The 19,599-nt window shown below is 60.7% G+C and overlaps 2 protein-coding genes across 2 annotated transcripts in view; both read left to right on the top strand.

Annotated features, from left to right (window-relative positions):
* Tulp1 (TUB like protein 1) overlaps positions 1-769 on the top strand; it is a 13,176-nt gene extending 12,407 nt beyond the window's left edge. Inside the window, exon 15 of the mRNA XM_021235826.2 lies at positions 291-769. Coding sequence (XP_021091485.1) covers positions 291-424 — 134 coding nt within the window. The 3' untranslated portion in view covers positions 425-769. The remainder of the gene's footprint in view (positions 1-290) is intronic.
* Positions 585-19,599, top strand: Tead3 (TEA domain transcription factor 3). Its single transcript, XM_040732554.1, has 15 exons — positions 585-617; positions 974-1,222; positions 1,503-1,639; positions 11,039-11,289; positions 12,437-12,501; positions 14,761-14,823; positions 15,767-15,778; positions 16,252-16,389; positions 16,469-16,518; positions 16,869-16,930; positions 17,424-17,566; positions 17,676-17,849; positions 18,012-18,152; positions 18,233-18,385; positions 18,511-19,599. Exons 1-15 carry the CDS (start codon positions 585-587, stop codon positions 18,622-18,624), a joined length of 1,785 nt encoding a protein of 594 aa, XP_040588488.1. The 3' UTR covers positions 18,625-19,599.

Genomic DNA, 19,599 nt, shown 5'->3' with positions numbered 1-19,599 from the left:
GAAAGAGGAGAGGGAGGGGTTCTGGTTTGTCAGGGTCCCGTGCTGCTAGATTGCAGGTTTGCTGTAGCCCTGGGCAGCAGCTGATAAGGTTGGGCTCCTGACCTGCGGACTTGGTATGACAGACCCTATACAGGCGGGGCTCTGTTGAGCGACACAGAAAAGGGAAGGTGGCCCGAGGCTGCTTGGGGGCTGTGACTCCAAATCAAGGAGAAAGACTCCCCCCTGCCGCTCCGTCTTAAGGGGTTGCCTGCCGAGATGGGCCCTGAGGTCACCCCACTGTCTGTTCACAGCCGACTATATAGTGCTGCAGTTCGGCCGAGTGGCTGAGGACGCCTTTACTCTGGACTACCGGTACCCGCTGTGCGCCCTGCAAGCCTTCGCCATCGCCCTCTCCAGCTTCGACGGGAAGCTGGCCTGCGAGTGACCCCCACAACCCCTCAGCGCTGGGAAAGCACTCAGCTGGAGGTGGCAGGGTCCCTCCCGCAAGACCTCACAGAAGGGCTCACCCACCCCTCTGCCTCTCCGGGACCCCGCGCACCCCCCAGCCTGGCAGCGGCCAGGCGGAGCAGCTCTGGCGGGCTGGGATGGAGATACTGCTCATCTGGTCGCACAGCAATGCCTGCCTCGCTCGCCCCCCCTCCCTAGTCCTTCCTGCCCCGGAGTCCGAGTCAGACACTCGAGGCCCCCCTGGGCTCTCGCTGGGGCGGGGGGGGCACGGAGAAACAGGTCAGGGACCCACACCCCCAATAAAGTCAGTTCCCGAACTGAACGCTGCTGCAATTCCTGGATGCGTGCTCTGAGCTCCCTTGTCCCCGTCTCCTGACGTCGCGGGTCCCATCGAACCTCGGCGGGAGCTCAGGGTCCCGCAGCAGGGCGGAGAGGGAGGGGCCCCAGAGGTCCAGGAAGAGGGAGAAAGGGAGAAATACGAGAAACAGGCCACTCGGGGAGAACCAGACAAACCGGGTCCCGGCAGGGCGGAGCCGGGTCTGGGGCCCGGGAGTGTGGGGGGCGGGCTCTCAGTGGGAGGGGCGCGGCGGAGGCCTCGGCTGCGGCGGTCCCGAGTGGAAGGGTGGGGAGTCCCGGGACCCGGTGCGTGCTCCGTCCCGGGACGCGGCTCCCCGGGACCCCCGACACCTCCGGGAGGCCGGCCCAGGGGGCAGAGCTCCACTCTTGGCTCCGCCCCAGGTCTGAACCCCAAGCTTCAGCGGGGTCCCCGAAGGAGGTAGCGTAGGGGAGGTGGCGACTCTGAGATGGCGAGCGGGAACTGGGGTGCGCGGGAGGGTGAATCCGCACCGATGGGCCTTCTGGGGGCTGGGTGGTCGGAGAGAGCGCCGGCCGGGGCCCGCCCTAGACCACGCCCCCAACGATCACCGCCCACAGACGGACACGCCCACACCTAGCCCCTCCCACAGGCCCCGCCCCTCCAGCCCGCAGCCCCCACCCCCCCGCCCGGCTCCTCAACACAAACTTTCCGTCCCGCTCTCTCCCTCCTCCGCGCCCAGCACCTCCCGCTCCGGCCCGGCTCATTCCGTGCATTCCGGCCATCCCCCTGCCCACGACCCCCCTTCTCGGCCCCCCTCGCTACTCCCTCGGGCCCGGCGGAGCGGCCCGGCGGAGCGCCCCCCGGAGCTCGGAGCAGGTAAGCCCAGGGGACGCAACTCGGAGGCCCGGCGCGCAGAGGTGACTGCCCGGGTGGCTTCTGGATGGCGGGGACCCGGGACACTCTGGGGGCTCTGAGCCATTGTCCAGCCTGCGCCCGAGCCCAGGACCTGGGTGCCGGGAAGTTTGGAGGGAAGGGGGGAGACGCTCTCCGGGAAGCCCCGCCCACCCCACCACCTCCCCCCCGCGACCCGGAGGCTGGGAAGCCCGAGTGTCCCGGGTGCCCGGGCCTGGCCCCGCCGTGCGCCGGGGTGTGAGCCCGGGGCGGCGGGCTTGGAGGGCCTGCCGCCGGGACTCGTATCCGGGGCGCCCTTTGGACTCCGCGAGCCGGCGGGCCCCGGCTCCACGCAGGCCTTGGCCAGGGCGCGTCGGTGCGAGCGCTGCTCGCCGCTGCGCTGGGACCCGGCCGGGCGTCGGGAAGCCACACTGCGAGCCCGGAGCGTGCGTGTGCGCACCCAAGGGGACGCCTGTCCCCCTCCAGTTCTGGGGCCCGCGTCGGGGCCGAGGGCTTCAGAGTCCCAGGTCCGAGCTCCAGGAGCCGCGCTCGGGACGCGGCTTGGTTTGGGGCCTTCTCCGCACTTCTCCGGAGAACTTGTTAAGGCGATTGCGGGCGCCCGGTCTTCCCTTCCCACTCGGGTCCTCTCCATTGTCCGTCACGTCTTTATTCCTTCTTGGGAAGGGAGGCCGGAGCGCCGGTGTGGATCTGTTTTCTAGCCCAACAGGCCCCGGGGCAGTGTCACTGAAGCCCCTGCTCTACCCCCACCCCCAATAGGGGCCCAGATTGAGGGCTTAGATTCTTAAAGAGCCAGGGGGAACCAGGCCCCGGCCCGGGCTTCTCAGGGCCTGTGTCCCGAGCTCTCCAGGTAGGGGCAGAACCAAGTCAGGCCTGAACTTGTAGCCCAGCCGGGTGGATGGGGGTGGGGGCTGGACACAGCTCTGAGGGGCTGGTGTCCATGGTGGCTCCGTGTATTTGCGCCTCCGTGGCCTGGTTCTGGGCACACACGGTTCCGCCTCAGTGCTGGGGTCTGGGACACTCCCTGGCTGGGGGCTGCTGTTGCCTGGGGCCCGGAGGGAAAGCAGGTTTAGGGAGACTGGCTGTGTGCCCTTCCCAGACCCCCCGGACCTCCCTCGGAGACTCCCTTCTCCACACTTCTGATCACTCATTAGAGCAACTGAGGACGGCTGGTCTTCTCGACCCACTCGGGTCTTCCCTATTGTCCGTCACGCTTTTTATTCTTTCATGGAAAGGATTGGGCTCTGCTCACGGTGTGGCCAGAGATTAGACGAGATGACTGGATACCCCCTCCTCAGGGAGGGGCTGGAAGCCAGGCCTTCCCCACCCCCAGGGAGGGAACTGTAATTAATGCTAATTAGCACTTTGGGGCTGGGGATGGTGGAACAGAATGGTCAGTGGTTGGCAGGAGGCAGGCACACACACACACACACACACACTCACACACTCACACTCACACACAAACTCACACACACACACTCACACACACACTCACACACACTCACACACACACACATACACACACATACACACACATACACACACACTCACACATACACACACGCACACTCACACACACACTCACACACACACACTCACACACACACACACGTAGGTGAGTGTCTATCCAGAGCCCTCCTGCACCCAGCATCCCTGAATTCTTACACCCTAACCTGTTAAGCTGTCAGGAGGAGAGACAGGTCTGCTCCCCTGTTGGGCCAGCTGTATTGATGGCTTCTCAGGTGCCTAATCCCCGAGCCACGACGGCCTTCAGTCTCCTCTCATCCTGGAAGCTGAACCTGGGGAGGGGTCTGGAGAGGTGGGTGGGTATCCCCAGATGGTGCAAACAAGGGGGGGGGGTAAAATCTTGGGGGGAACGTATAGTTAAAACATGGATGAGGTAGCCTAAACAGGGGTAAAAGGACAGGGAGGCTCTGTGGAGTTGGGGGTGCTTGCCCTTGTAAGCGGGGTCCAGAGACCCCGCTTAGCTCCAGCCTCAGACCCAAAACCTTTCAGGGCCCCCTAGGGCTCCATGTAGGGGCTTGCTGGAACAGAAGCCACAGTCCTGTCCTTAGTGGTGCTGAGGGTTGGAGGGTGGACTCCTGCTTGAGAAACCAGGAGCTGTGGGGGCCTGACTGCCATGGTATTCTGAGACTCCCAGGAGGTCCCAGCCTGTCCCCCGTGGGTCAGGGGAGCTGTCAGCAGCCCTGGGACCCCAGCCTGAGCCTGTCTGTTTAGAGCTGGAATCACCAGGTTGCTGCGGTCCCTGTCTGTGAGCACTGCTGCCGGAGCAGACGAGCAGGAGCTACCTGTCTGCAGACCCTGAATCCAGACCCAGGTCTCCCGAAGCCTCAGCCCTTGGGGTTTCCTCGAATGCTGATTGTTTCCTGGACTCCCTGCCAGGCCTGAAAGGACAGGAAGTGATTGAGGGAAATGAGAGCACAGCTGTGTGTGACTGGATTTGAGAGGAGAGGGGTCATCTGTGTGGGGACACTGTGCAGTAGGTACGTGTGGGAAAGGGCCCGGGTACAGAGAGACAGTGTCTGTGGCGACGTGCGGGGTGAGCTGGCGTGTGATGCTCTCCATCCCTGTGGTCAGGAGCGAAACTGAGAGCTTGGGCTGGCGAGATGGCTCTGAGGGAAAAAGACAGCTTGTAGTCAAGCTTTCTGGCTGCCCTGAGTTCAGTGTCCAGGGCCCACACAGTGGGAAGAGAGCCCATGAGAATCTGGTGTGTAGGTTGGTTGGGGAGTGGGGATCTGTGTGTGTGTGTGTGTGTGTGTGTGTGTGTGTGTGTGTGTGTGTGTGTGTGTGAGCCCATGAGAATCTGGTGTGTAAGTTGGTTGGGGAGTGGGGATCTCTATGTGTGTGTGTATGAGTGCGTGCATTCGTGTGTGTGCGTGTGTGTGCGTGCGCGTGTGTATCAGAGAAGCTGCCCTGGCGACTCTCTGTGGTTGGGCATCACACTGGGATAATCATGAAGAAAACCGTGTGTCTGTGGTGAAGCTGAGGGACAGAGATGCTATGACTCTATGTGAGGGGCATTCCATGGGACCTGTCATGCCATGGTGTGGCCACTTCTGTTGCCAGTAGTTGCGAAATGATGCGTGAGGTGGCTTAGGGTTTGTCTGTGTGACTGTTTATTTACGGCACCATACGTGAGCACAGTGTCCACTGCCACCGATGTTTGAGGGCGCAGTGTGTGATGAGGAGCTGAGCACAATATTTTCACCCTGTATGTGTGTGTGTGTCAGAGAGAGAGAGGGAGCGAGAGAGACAGGGAGGGAGGGAGAGAGAGAGAGAGAGGGAGGGCGAGAGAGGGGGGGAGAGACAGACAGACAGACAGACAGACAGACAGAGACACGGCCAGAGTGCGCGGCTCCCTGTGTGAGAAACTGGGGTGTGACTCTGACTGACACCGTGGGTGGTCACTGTCTCAGCTTGTGTGGGTGACATCCTCGGGGCTATGCCACACAGGGTGTGGGGGCCTGTGACCCCAATGCATGTGGCACCCATCTGGAAGACCTTGAAAAAGATACTGCGAAGCTGGGTGTGGTGGTGCACGCTTTCTGAGGCAGAGGCAAGCAGATCTCGGTGAGTTCGAGGACGTCCTGGCCTACGGAGTGAGTTATAGGACAGCCAGGGCTGCATAGAAAGACTCTGCCTCAAGGAAAAAGAAAAATACTGTGAAGGAGAAGGCGCGTATGCCTAGTGGGGTCCAGCACTGGTGAGGCTGAGGTGTGGGTGTAGGGCTAGCCAGGGCTCCACAGAGAGACGGAGGCTCCAATAGAGGGACGTGAAAAGGCCTAACGTGGTGATGTCATGATATGTGTGTATTTATTTGTGCTCACCCTTGCAATCCCCAGCACTTGGGAGGTTGAGGTGTGAGGATGGTGAGTTCAGGGGCCAGCCAGAGCTATAATAAGACCCTGTATCAAAACCCAATAAGGAAAAACCAAAAGCTAAGATGGTAAGTTTGCATTCTAACACACAAAACCCCAATTTGAATTTTCCCTCACACTGGGGGTGCCACAGGCTTGAGGGTGACCTAAGTCACAGGAGGGAAGACCTGCTTTCAAAAAAGGCGCGGTGGGGTAAGTGAGATGGCTCGGTGGGGAGAGGTGCTTGCTGCCAAGCCTTAATGGCCTGAGGTTGATCTCGGGGCAGATGTGGTGGAAGGACTCTGACCTCCACACGTGCACTGTGGCGGAAGACGCTCACACACAGCGCGCGCACGCACACACACACACGATAAATAACGCTATGAATATGTGTGAATCTGAATATATATTTGAAACACAGGAGCTGCTGCCCCCTGTGCTGGAGGAAGGGCGAGGTGGAACCCTCTGTGCTCACAGAGGACGCTGAGACTTCAGATGACATCGCCGACGGCTGGCAGCCCGGTGGGCGGGGCCGGGGTGGATCGCCACATGTTAACTGAGCTTGGTGGGACCCCAGGTCCCCCAGGTTGTCCCTTCCTCGGCCTGACCCCCCCCCCACTGGATCTCTCAGGTTCCCTATACAAAGAGGCCCTGGAGAGCGGCAGGGAGCGGTTGGGAGGCATTCTGGGACCCGTCAGCTCTGTCTGCTGGAGGCTTGGGGCGTTGAGGAGGGGGCCGTTCCTGGCTGGGCTCCTAGGGGTGGCGGAGAGGGGCGGGACGGTGCTTCTCAAATTGGAAGCACACTAGTTGCGCGGGAGAGGGGAGGCACCGCCTCCTTCAGGGGCCTGTAAATTACTCCCTCCTGTGGAGAAGGGGAGCGGGTCCTCCCTCCCCAGCCTGGCAGGGTGTGGCTACTTGGCCGTACCCTCCTGGGTCCTTAGACTGGAGGTGGGGGAGGTATAGAGCATCCCTGCCCCCCTCCCCCGGCCCATTCTGGTCCCATCCAGAGCTCGGCCACTGGTAGGGTGGGAGCCTCTCTGGCAGCTGGAGAACAGCTGGCTGCTGTGGGGGTGGGGTGGAGGGAGGGAAGGCTAGGGGGTGGGGAGGCCCAGCAGGCCCTTCCCAGCTTCGCCTCCTCGCCAGCCCAGTCTGGGGTGGCGCGCAGGGGACCCTCGCTTTGCCCGCCTTGGGTTGTGTCTCCTGTAAGTGAGCACCTGGGGGAAGGGGCCTCTGCAGGGCAGGTGGCAGCCAGCCCGGGTCTGCGCCCCTGGGAAACGGCGCAGGGCCACCTGACCGCGTGCCTTGGCCCCGCCGTGCCCGAACCAGGGCCGCAGCGCTCGCGGAGCCGGCGCCCCAGGCTCGGCCCTACCCCTGCGGAGGGAGCCGCGGGGCCTTTGCAGCCGCCCAACTCTGGCCTCCATTCAGAGCTGTCTGGCCAGTTCTGCCCGTAGATCTGGCCCCAGGGCTGGGAGTGGGCAGCCAGGGCCCCTTATCAGCTTGGGCCTCCTGGCCCCTTCCTCGTCACCGGCCCGAGGCACCTTCTGACCCCCAGGCCGAGGGTCTGGGCGAGGGGGGGAGGAGGCAGGTGTGACTGTTCTGCAGGCTAAGGGTGAGGTGCCGAAGCCTCGGGAAGGCTGAAGCCAGCCGGAGAAGTCCGGCTTCAGGGAGAGGGTCTGGGGGAGGGGCCGAGCCAGGCCCCGCTCCGCCCTCCTCCCTCCTCCCCGGGCTCCAGGCCCCTGACTTCCTCCTGCGGTGCTCCTGCGGGTCCCACCTCCTTCCTCTTCACCTGGGTGCCGCGGACCCATCCCTGGGTCTTCTCCCTCCTCCCCTGATGAGAGTCCGCCAGCCTGGCTGCCCGGGGAGCGGGGTGCCCGGCACGAGCTGGTCTCCGCGCTCCCTCTCCACGCTTCTCTCCCGCCTGCGCCTGCTGGGGGATGCTTCTGGGACCCTCCTGCCCTTTCCATCCATCTGGGCGCGTCTCACCCTCCATTTCCTGCCCCTCTGTTCCTCCCCGAGCGCAGCCTGCAGAGGGAGGCTGTGTCTAGGGGGCTGCCCTGCTCCCACCCGCCTGCCCTTGAGGCTCGGCCTCCTGGCTCCCAGCGTTTGGGGGTGAGCACCGGTGCTCCAGACACTGTCTTCTTCATCCATCATAGCGACCCGGGAGGGCCGCAGTGGTCAGCCTGGTAGCCTCCCGTGCCTCCTGAGGGGTGTCTTCTGTGATGGCGGCAGAGGAGACCCCTGCCCGCAGCATCTGCCCATGCTGGGCGGTGGAGGGCCTTTTGCTCCAGTTGTTTCTGCGGGAGGCTGTTTTTTGGGTGCCACCTATGCCACTCGTGGGTACTGTGCCCTCCAGGGGTGTGTCCTTAGAACCGCGTCAGTCCTGCAGGTGCCCGGGAGTACCTTGACACCCCTACTCCTTGACACCCCATCACCCCCGGTGCCCTTCCCCCCTCCCCAGCTGCCGTGATCCCCGCCAGGGGCTGCCCCGCCCCCCTGTCGGTCCCAGCTCTCCGGCAGCTCTGTTCGCCATATTTGGCCACATGCTCCCGCGGGGGCGGGGCAGGACTGACATCACCCAGGAGGGGGGCATGGCCTGGATGAGGGGGAGACAGCCAGAGACTTGGGGGAGGCCAGCAAGTTTCTTCACAAGTCGGGCTGCCAGGTCCCCGGAGCACTGGGCCTGGCTGTTCCATCGGAGGCTGAGGGCCCAGGGGTCTTATCTCAGGAAGGGACCTGTGACCCTTCAGCTGATCTGACAGCTCCATGGCAATGCCAGACCCGTACCTGGGGAGGCTAAGACCACCAGCTGCCCCTCCCCCAGCTAGCTCGGCACCTCGCCCCATGCCTACTGTAAACGGAATGGAAGGGTTGCAGACCTAGACCGGTCCTGGGGCCAGGGACAGGCTGCCCACTGTCACGTGCGGGGGTGTGAGGCCCTTGAAGTTGTTTTTTCTTTTTTGGGGGGGTTGGTTTTTCCGAGACAGGGTTTCTTTGTAGTGTTTTGGAGCCTGTCCTGGAAATCACTCTGTAGACCAGGCTGGTCTCGAACTCACAGAGATCCACCTGCCTCTGCCTCCCGAGGGCTGGGATTAAGGGCGTGCGCCACCCCTGCCCGGCTGGCCCTTGAAGTTGTTATGGCCACTTGAACTTAGGGGGCTCAGTGGCCTGAACCTTGCTTTCTCCCCAGGTGGTGGGCTTCCCTGCCTTTTTCCTGTCCTCATGGTCAGGGAGTGGGCAGCCAGGGTCTCTCTTCTCCCATGTACCCTCCCCCATCCCCGCCACTAACCAGTAACTGTTCAAAACCCTGTTCTGTGACTGACTTGCTGTGTGTCCTTGGGGAAGTTGTTTAACGTCCCTGTTCCTTGGTTTTTCTCATGTAATTAAGTAGGACTAATAATAGTACCCCAGGGGCTGGAGAGACGGCTCAGCGGTTGAGAGGGCTGGCTGCTTTTCAGAAGGACCCAGGTTCAAGTCCCAGCACCCACGTGGTAGCTCAAAACTGTAACTCCAGCAAGATCCAGGATCCTTGTTCTGACACTCAGGCAGGCAAAAAACCAATGCGCATGAAGAGAAATAAATAATTTTAAAAAGTAGTACCCCAAAGGGTTACTGTAAAGATTGGATGAGTCATTGCTTAAAATTCCCAAACCACACCTGGCATACAGCAGGTGCCACTGTTAGAAATATTAAGTCTAACCCTGAGGTCTAGAGCTGTGTGCAGTTACATAGATATTTCTGTTATCCTGCCACCTGGGAGGCTGAGGGTGGCCAGCTTGGGCAATCTAGTGAGACCTGCCTCAAACACAGATGAGTAAAATGAGCTCCAAGACAGTGCCGTGTGTGTGTGTGTGTGTGTGTGTGTGTGTGTGTGTGTGTGTGTCTGTCTGTCTGTCTGTCTGTCTGTCTGTCTGTCTGTCTGTCTGTCTGTCCAGTCAGTGCAGCGCCTCCTGGGTGCTGGCATTCAAGGCGTGCACCACCACACCGACAGACAGTCTGCATTTTTGCTTACCCACAGCAAAGTGTACCGAGGGTCAGATTCTGGTGTTCTGGGGTGGTGTTCCTGCGGACAGGAAGTGTGGTGAAGCACAGGTGCCCATCTGACAGGCCTGCCTGTGGTGATGAGGTGTGGAGCAGGGAGTGGATGGAGTAGGCTGGACAGGCTGGCCCCTGCTGCTCCGTGCTGGCCACTCTTAGGGCAGCTGCTGGCCTGTGCTAAGCTCCTCCGTGGAGTTCTCTTCAGTGACCTGTGGGGAAGGTGAGAACAGTCTTCTCTCACACACAGCAGGGGCTTCAGCAGGCCTGCACTGGTGTTGGGAGGAGTTGGCAGTGAAGGCCTTGGCCAGACCTCTCACCTGCCTGTCTGCCCCAAGAGGGCCGTAGACACAGCAGTGCTTGCTGGACACGCAGCTTCAGAGCTCCCCTGGCCGTCATGTGCCTGGGAAGCCTCAGCTGTCTTGCTCCTCCCTGCCTGCCTATGTAGAGACTGAACAGACATGCATGTGTGCCAGAGGCTCTCACAGAGTCCAGGCTGGCCTCTGTTGCTGAGTGTAGAGGCTCTCACAGAGTCCAGGCTGGCCTCTGTTGCTGAGTGTGTCTGCCCTAGCCTTGCAGTGTTGGTTACTGGCTTATGCCACCATGCCCAGGTTTTTGTGTTTTGAGTCAGGGTCTGTGTAGTCCAGACTGACCTTTGAGATTTCTGGTTTGCCTGCCTTAGCCTCCTGCATGCTGGGATTACAGGCAAACACTATGCCTGGCTCAAACCAGCAATCCTCCTGCCTCGGCCTCCCAAGTGCGAGTGATTACAGGTGTGCAGCACCTGATGATATATGTACTGTTGTAGGTGGTGACAGGGAGACCGCAGTCCTCCTACCTTTATTAGTTATTCTGTGTGTGTGTGTGTGTGCGCGCGCGCGAGCGTGTGTGAACGAGCCGTGCCTGCAGAGGTCAGAGGACACTGTTCGGGAGTCCATCTATCCTGCCACCATGCAGGTCCCAGGAACCAAGCTCAGGTCATCAGACTTGACAGATTCTCTTGGGAGCATTTGAAGAAGGACAGGAAGAGCCGAGGTATCGCGCAGCCCAGGCTGACCCTGGCCCCAGAACTCCTGTGTCGTGGAGGAGGCTGGACTCCTGATCCTCCTGCCTCAGCCTTTGCAAATGCTGGGATTACACCACCATACCCAGCTACTATTGCTTTTTCAGGGTTTGCGGCCTGGCATTTTTCACCCTCATAACTCAAGGGGCGACAGGCAGTTGTTAGCACGGGTGCTGGGGATGGGTCCATCTCCTCCAGGGACCATTTTGACTTTTTATAGGACCCATGTTCAGAGAGCTAAAGTAACTAGTCCAAGGTCACACCAGCTCTGAACAGGCTAAACTGCCGCCGTCATCCAGCCTGGAGCACCTGCCCCTGGCGTGGGGAGCACCGGAGTTGTGGCCGCTGGGATGGGAAAACCCTGCCCTGACCCCTCCTCGTCTCCTTGTCCAGGCTCAAGCCGTCAGGGGGCTCAGGCCCAGAGCCCAGAGCAACCAGCACAATAGCGTCCAACAGCTGGACCGCCAACAGCAGCCCCGGGGAGGCCCGGGAGGATGGGTCCGAAGGCCTGGACAAGGGGCTGGACAACGATGCCGAGGGAGTGTGGAGCCCGGACATCGAGCAGAGCTTCCAGGAGGCCCTGGCCATCTACCCGCCCTGCGGCCGACGCAAGATCATCTTGTCGGATGAGGGCAAGATGTACGGTGAGTGCGTGGGGCGGGCAGAGGTGGGCGTGGCCCCGCCCGCTGGCCCCGCCCCCTGCTCTCTGTCCCCTGCCAGACCGGTTGGTTGGGGGAGCCCTGGCCGCCTGCCCGGCGGGCGAGTCCGGGCGGGCTCGAGCTGCGTGTGTCTGGGGCCTCCTCCAGCTGTACCTCGCAAACAGGCCGGCCGCAGCCCACACGCGCCCCGCCTCTCCCCGGCCCTGCCGGCTGGAGGTTTCGGGGTGACTCAGGGGCCCAGGAAAACTGGGTCAGCCCAGTGAGCCTCTGAGAGCCGATGGCCTAGTGAGGCAGCACCAGACTCCCCTGACTCCCAGCACCCAGGACTGAGGGGACACCATAGGGAGAAGTAGAGAGAGGGCCTCACCCTCTGCCCAGGACGGTCCTTAATGCCTGAACCCCACTCTCGGGACAGGAGGGTGTTCTGGGGTGCCTCCACCGGGCGGGGCTGCCTGCCCACACTGCACCCTCACCAATGGCAGGCAGGGCAGCCCCACGGGGTATTTTTAGACAAGGGGTTGGCGGGCGGGCGGGGAGGAGCAGTGGGGCCTGTTCTGTCATCAAGGAGGAATTTGGGGAATGTGGCAGTTCTGGGGAGGACAGGAGGTTGGGGGGCTGAGTGCACACCCTGGAAGCTGACAGGCACACCCTATGGTATGTAGAGACAGCCCCCACCTTGCATAGGCTGCTCCCCAAGAGGGTCCCTGATGCTGAACAGAGCCCCTACCCCAGGACCAAGTCCACCGGGTAACACCGTGTGGGTCATTGGCGTAAGGACCCCGGGACGCACCTTGACCCAAGCTACTAGATAAGAGACATCCTAGAGGTCCTTCACCAGAGGAGGGACACAGCTTGTGCAGGGTCCCCATGGCAGGGTGAAGCCACACAGACCCGCTCACAGACCCACCCACACCCCAGCCTCTGAACCCTGCTGAGCGTCACGGGTGATGGCCGTGCTGTCTGGGAAGCCTGTCCAGGTCCTCCGTTTGCTGTGGGCATTCCCCTCCCCGGGTCCTGGAGACAGTGTGCAGGGGGTCCCAGAGCGAAGAGTGGCGAGGGTGGGGTGCCCAGCCTGCGGTTGGACCCTTCTTCTGCTCAGTTCTCATTGAAGACTGTCTCTCTCTCTGACAAGGTCGAAATGAGCTGATTGCCCGCTACATCAAGCTGAGGACAGGAAAGACCAGGACGAGAAAACAGGTAAAGAGCTGGCCCTGGCGCCCTGCCGCTCCACCCATGGGTGTCTTGGGCTTAGGACCACGGATTAGCCCCAGGGTCTGCTCACCAGTCAGGAAGATGACCGTGTAGGCTTACTGGGGTAGGCCTGGAGGAGAGACACCAGGTCTGTCTGCCTTTGAAGGATGTGGGCGTTACCCAGGGAAGGGACCCTGCCATAGCTGGGGTTGAGCACACCAGACATGATAGCAACTAAACCCACCTGCGTCAGCGCACGCCATTGAGGCTGACTGAGGCCATACAGATGGATCTGGGTACCTAGGAGCGAGGCCAGCTCAGAGCCCGCTCTGTTGCCGTGATGAGGACCATGACCAAAAGCAACTTGAGAAGGGAGGCCCGCTTCTCCACACGCTTCCCAATGACAGCCCATCACCGAGGGAAGGCAGGGCAGGACCTGGAAGAGTGCTGCCCGCTGCTTTCTTAAAACTACCCAGAGCCGGGCGGTAGTGGTGCACGCCTTTAATCCCAGCACTCGGGAGGCAGAGGCAGGTGGATCTCTGTGAGTTCGAGGCCAGGCTGGACTGACAGCCTCCAAAACAATAGAGAAACCCTGTCTCGTAAAAAAAAAAAAAACTACCCAGGACGGCTTCCCAGGGATGGCGCTGTCCAAAGTGGGCGATGTCCAGAGTGGTCTGGGCCCTCCCACGCCAACCAACAAAGTGTGCCACAGGCTTGTCCGCAAGCCAGTCTTGTGGGGGCACCTTCTCAACTGAGGTTCCCTCTCTCTTCCCAAATGGCTAGCTTGTGTCAAGATGGCATAAAGCTAAAACTGGGGAGGGGAGTCACTGAGCTGGGAGGAGGTGGGGTCAGGATTGGCCCCTGACCCAACAGAGTGAACCAGGACTGGGGAGAGGAGGGGGGAAGGGAGCCCTGTTGGGGCATTCAAGAGCGAGGGTTGTGGCCCCATAGCTGCCAGGGCAGTGGATCTGTGAGGCCGGCCAGGAGGTGGAGGCAGAGACAGCATCCACATGGTAGGGATGGGGGGGTGGCCACAGCTGGGGGTGACCAGGCAGAGGGGAGTGAGTTGGATCTGGGGTACCTAGGAGCGAGGTCAACTCAACCCCCAGCCCTTCCCAGGGGTCGGGATTTAAACTGTGTACCCACTTACGCAGAGAGCTGGGTGTGCCCTAACCCCATCCTGGGAAGAGGCTGGAAGCCCTAGGTCCCTTGCCTGTCAATCATTTCCGGGCCCCCAGTCCAGCTGGGGTGGCCACGCTGGTCCCTGACCTCAGGCTCCTGCTCTTGGAGGGCTGATAAGAGCACGCCCTCCACTATGGAGCGGTGCATGCCCGCAATCTCAGTCTGAGGCTCAGCCCCCACCCCCAGACAACAGACTCTGAGGTTAAGCCCTCAGTTCCCACAGGCTGTCCTGCCTGGGTTAAGTTTGCTTCCCAGCCCTGGCTCCTTGGCAATTGATCTGATTGGCACATGGACACCTATAGCCATTGAGTGCATCTGCTGCCATTATGTCCGCTGTGGTAGGCCACACCCATGTTCTCGGGAACCTCTGGTCAGTCCTGGGAAGGGGCTGAGGGGTCTGAAAGTTCAGACTCTGAGGTAAACCCAACCGGGCCCCACGTTCAAAGGTATGTGCCACCATGCCCGGCACAAGGCCTCCATGGTAACCAGAAAGCTCAATGCCAAGTTGGGCGTAAGCTCCCTGTGGCTTCCAGCTGTCAGAGCTGGCTCTGCCTGGGGAGGTGGTCCCCACTTACGGGTCTGAAGGAATCCTGTGAGAATAGCATGCTGGCGAAGCCAAAAGTGCCTCGAGAGCCACACAGCCCTGCATCCATCCGGCTATGATCCAGTCATCTGTAAATCAGAGTTGCCACAGAGACCTATGAAGTTGCTGGGCCTCTTACTGGGCTTCAAGTTTGGAGTGAAAACTTAAAAAAAAAAAAAAGGCAACTGTGGCTTCAATGCACATCTAATGCTAGGAGGAGCCAAGGAGCCATGGCTAGCCGATTTGGGGGCTCCCGTGAGGTCAGGTGCAGCCCTCACCTGCCTCAGCGAGGGGCATGTCATGGACTGGCGTTCCGTTCTGTCAACAGCCTGCACCATGGTGCATAGTGGCATAGTGGTCCTTGAGGCCAATATAGACTCTTGACTCAAGGCCAAGAAGAAGCTCTCCCATTGGACCCTGGTCCCCAGGAGATGAGGCCTGGGGTGCTTGTGCCTCCTCACCATCTGTGTTTTCCTTTGTGTTGGGGCGCACCCCCCTAGGTGTCCAGCCACATACAGGTTCTAGCTCGGAAGAAGGTTCGGGAATACCAGGTTGGCATCAAGGTATGTCGGGTGCCTAGCAGGGCCTCCGGCCTTTGCCGGGCCTCTTCTGCACACCGCAGGCCTCTCTGCCTTGGCCGACTGCAGCGCACGGTGCCTCTCTGGCCTCCGCTCTCTCTTGCCCCCTTCTCTTCTGTCCTTCCCTCTCTCTCTCTCCCACAGGTCTCTAGTCACTTGCAGGTTCTAGCCAGGAGGAAGTCTCAGGAGATTCAGTCCAGGCTGAAGGTACGGCCCCTGCCGCTTGGCCTAGCTCTGCCTAGAACAGGGCTGGGGAACCGAGAGGATTTGAGACACACCAGTGACAGCAGGAAAACCCAAAACCCTGGAGGGGTCTGGGCTGGTGACGCTGTAACCCCAGCGTCAGGCAGAAGCAGGCAGATCTGAGTTCCAGGACAGCCAGGGCTACACAGTGAGAAAGACTTGTCTCAACAAAACCAAAACCAGGCTGACAGCGTTCCGGGGCCACAGCTCCTGGTGACCAACAGCAGGTGGCCAGTGTCTGAGAGCTACTCCAGCCTGCCTCTCCTCTGTCCCCCTTGCTCTTTCCTCCTGACTGCTGCTTGCTAATGGCTTGGGGACTTGAGGGAGGATATGAGGGCGTGGGCTGGCAGCTCAGTAGAGATGGGATAAGAGAGTCCCTGACTGAGCTTCGGTCTGCGCTTCCGGATCTGCCCTGTTTTCCCTGCCTCTGAGTCTCCCGAGCCTAAGGCTGAGTTCTAGCAGGGACAGACAGACCCGTGATCCTAACTTTTCTTCATCCTCACCTTGCCAGGGCACCCCCGGCGGGCAAGCACTCCCTCTTGTGGTGGGGAGGGCACCCAGCTGCCTCTTGGCTTCCTTGGGAGCTGACAGCCAGGGCACGGGGTGGGGGTGGGTTGCAGCAATCCATGTTCCTTCCCCCTCAGAGCCCTCAGTATCTAACCCTCTGTCCCTTTCTCCTTCACAGGCCATGAACTTGGTAAGTGGCCCAGCGCCCCTGAGGAGGGGCTGGAGAGACCGGGGTGACAGAGCATCGGGGTGGCATAGTGAGTGGCAGAGTGCCCACCAGGCACGCTCAGCGTTGAAACCAAACCAAAGCCTAAAATGTGAATTGTAACGTGAGTTTGGTTTCAGAGAGCTCACAGATGATTTGAGTATCCGGGAGGAGCATGCAGGGTCTCCGCAGATGCTGTGTGTGTGACAGATCTGGGCACTCTGCATTTCAGTTCGTGAGGGAGGGCCCAGAACTGGTTCCCTCAGGGATTGCAAGGGACCGCCGCACTGGGGTATAGAATGAAGTGGTATTTCATTCTGTGGGCTGTGCCCAGAAAGGACACAGACACCAGGATACCGGGGCTCAGAGGGTAGACTGTGCTGAATCCATCGCAGAGCTGGCCTAGAATTCCTGCCTGAAGGGCGTGGTCCAGACCTCATGTGAACACTGTCCCCCAGGACCAGGTCTCCAAGGACAAAGCACTCCAAAGCATGGCCTCCATGTCGTCTGCACAGATCGTCTCCGCGAGCGTCCTGCAGAACAAGTTCAGCCCGCCCTCCCCTTTACCCCAGGCTGTCTTCTCCACCTCCTCAAGGGTATGGGGGGGCCGGGCTGGGGGCTGATCTGGGGTGTGGCTAGGGTTCCCGGACACTGAGGCCCTGGTTTTGTCCACAGTTCTGGAGTGGTCCCCCTCTGCTGGGACAACAGCCTGGGCCGTCTCAGGAGTGAGTATTGCCTGTGTCTCCTGTGTGTCTTTCCCCTCTTCCTGAGCCGAATCTCACCGTCACCGTCCTTGTATTTGTCTCTTACCTGGGGAACCTAAGTTCATCCCCGGTTACTGCCAGGCAGTGGACAAAGCCCGGGGCTCTCAGTTCTGAGAATACACTGACAGCCACAGTGAACAGCTCTTTAAGGACGGAAGGGGGGGCATGTAACGCCAGCTGTGGGATGCAGCTGGATGCCATCATGGAGGAAGCAGAGAGGTGGGCTAGCCTGCGAGCATCTGCTGAGGGGACGCAGGGGAGGGACTGGGCAGGTGAAAGTTGCCTCTAACCCACCATATTCCTGTCCACAGCATCAAGCCCTTTGCCCAGCCTGCCTACCCCATCCAGCCTCCCCTGCCACCAACGCTCAACAGTAAGTGTCCCGCCAGGCCATGTGGCACCTGGTGCCTCTGGCATCTGCCCTTATGTTAGGGACCCGTGTGCATTTGTGCTGGGGTGGGTGGCAGCCATAAGGGTTTGGTTAAGTTTCTCACCCCTGTAAAGAAAGACACCAAAATCTTAACAGCATCCCACCCTCGGTGGTGGCATTTTCGTTTTCTGTGAAAACACACATTAATAGTGGTACACGGAAACACCCTGTGACTTAGGACCACCCCTTTGGTACAATGTGGGCTGTGCATGGCACATCACCACCCCCTGGAGTAAAGCCCGACCCTGCTGTCCACTGAGCTATGTCACTTTGGTTTTTGTTTTTTTGGTTTTTTTTTCGAGACAGGGTTTCTCTGTGTAGCTTTGGAGGCTGTCCTGGAACTCGCTCTATAGACCAGGCTGGTCTCGAACTCACTGAGATCCACCTGCCTCTGCCTCCCGATGCTGGGATTAAGAGCTGTCTCTTACCGGTTCAGGTTATGAGTCCCTGGCCCCGCTGCCCCCTGCTGCCGCCTCCTCTGCCTCTGCGCCTGCGTGGCAGGACCGCACCATCGCCTCCTCCCGGCTCCGCCTCCTGGAGTACTCTGCCTTCATGGAGGTGCAGCGGGACCCCGACACGGTACTGTGGGGAGGGTGGGGAAACTAGCCTGTGACGGAGCACCACATCGGGGTCCTTGGGCCTGCAGGTCAACCCCTGCAGGCTGACCCTGGCTCTGCCCTCCCCACAGTACAGCAAACACCTGTTTGTACACATCGGCCAGACAAACCCCGCCTTCTCAGACCCACCCCTGGAGGCCGTGGACGTGCGGCAGATCTACGACAAGTTCCCCGAGAAGAAGGGGGGGCTGAAGGAACTCTACGAGAAGGGGCCCCCAAACGCCTTCTTCCTTGTCAAGTTCTGGGTGAGGCTTCTCCCAACCCGAGATGGGCAGCTCGCCCAGCTCCCTGCCTCTGCTCTCCTCTGTGACCAGCGGGCCCCTGGGCGGGACCTGCAGACCCCGGGTAGGTGGGACTGGAGGCAGGTGACCTGTGACCTCTGCAGCACTTGGTGCCCCCTCCCCCAGGCTGACCTCAACAGCACAGTTCAAGAGGGCCCTGGAGCCTTCTACGGGGTCAGCTCACAGTACAGCTCGGCCGACAGCATGACCATCAGCGTGTCCACCAAGGTGTGCTCCTTCGGCAAGCAGGTGGTAGAGAAAGTGGAGGTGAGCCGGGGCCTGGGGGCGGGGCGGGGGCGGGGCCTGGGGGCGGGGACACGCAGTGACGCTCCTGCCCCACCCCGCAGACCGAGTACGCGCGCCTGGAGAACGGGCGCTTCGTGTACCGCATCCACCGCTCACCCATGTGCGAGTACATGATCAACTTCATCCACAAGCTCAAGCACCTCCCCGAGAAGTACATGATGAACAGCGTGCTGGAGAACTTCACCATCCTGCAGGTGCGCGGCTGTCCCGGGGCCAGGCTCACCCGCCACCAGGCTAGCTTGGAGAGGCGCGCATGGGCGCAGCCGCTGCTCTGCTGAGTCCTGTTCGCTCTCTTCCTCCCTGCCCCCCACCCCCGTAGGTGGTCACAAGTCGGGACTCGCAGGAGACCCTGCTCGTCATTGCGTTTGTCTTCGAAGTCTCTGCCAGCGAGCACGGGGCGCAGCACCATGTCTACAAGCTTGTCAAAGACTAGCACACCTTTGACGTGTCCACAAGGGTGCAAGGCGGACTTTCTACACACCTGCCTGCCCGGTCTCCCCGGGTGTGGGTTGGGGCGCTCGCCCACCCATGGGTTTCAAGGCTGGGACCCAGGCTGCCTCCCCTGGCCCCAGCACACACGCTCCCTGCCACTGTTCTGCGCTTCCGGAGAGAAATGGGTTCCATGGTGGATGTGGCCTTCCTCGGCATTGGCCCACAGATGACCGGCTCCACCTGGCCTCAAGTGACATCAGAGCTGGGGGGTGGGGGGCACCTGCAGGCATGGCCTCTGGCCCCTAAGGGAATGTGATGAGCAGGTGAGGGTAGGATGGATGCCAGAGACAGGCAGCTTGCCAGGCTGCCTTGGTACAAGGTGTCAAACTGGGATCTGGGCTAAGGGTCCACACTGCTGGGTACCAGCCTGCTCCCAGGCCTCCTGCACTGCAAGCCTGGGCTCCCGCATCAGACAGTGCCAAGACAGCCCACAGCGGCGGGCGGAGCTAGAGCCTAGGGTCAGCTACCTCCCTAGGACAGGGCAGGCTCCAGGAGAGGGCTGGAGGCAGACATGGTGCTGCCCTGTCCTCCACAGCATATCAGCTAGCAGGCACCCCTCCAATGTCCTCAAGACGGAGGACAGGGAGGCTCCCTGCTCTGCTGTAGCCACATCAAGGCCCCTGAGTGTCAACTGTCCTGTCCCCAGGTCAACCTGGTATTTATGAGTGTCAAATGAAGTACTGTGCCCTCCTCATGCCGCCCGAGCTTTCCTGAAGGTCTTCACCATTCACATACTGCTCAGGCCACCTCCAAACAAACCCCACCTAGGTTTTATAACATGTATTATATGTATTTTTGTGTATTTTTAAATCCAGCTGTGATGGGCTATATCATAAATGGCTCAAGAAGGCAGGGGCCTCTCAAGGCCTGACTTCTGCTAAAGAAAAAAAAATTAAAGGCTGTTTCTGGGTCAGGA

This window comes from Mesocricetus auratus, unplaced genomic scaffold (genome assembly GCF_017639785.1).
Source record: "Mesocricetus auratus isolate SY011 unplaced genomic scaffold, BCM_Maur_2.0 Super-Scaffold_100027, whole genome shotgun sequence".
NCBI lineage: Eukaryota > Metazoa > Chordata > Mammalia > Rodentia > Cricetidae > Mesocricetus > Mesocricetus auratus.
This window is presented reverse-complemented; position numbering and strand designations above follow the sequence as displayed.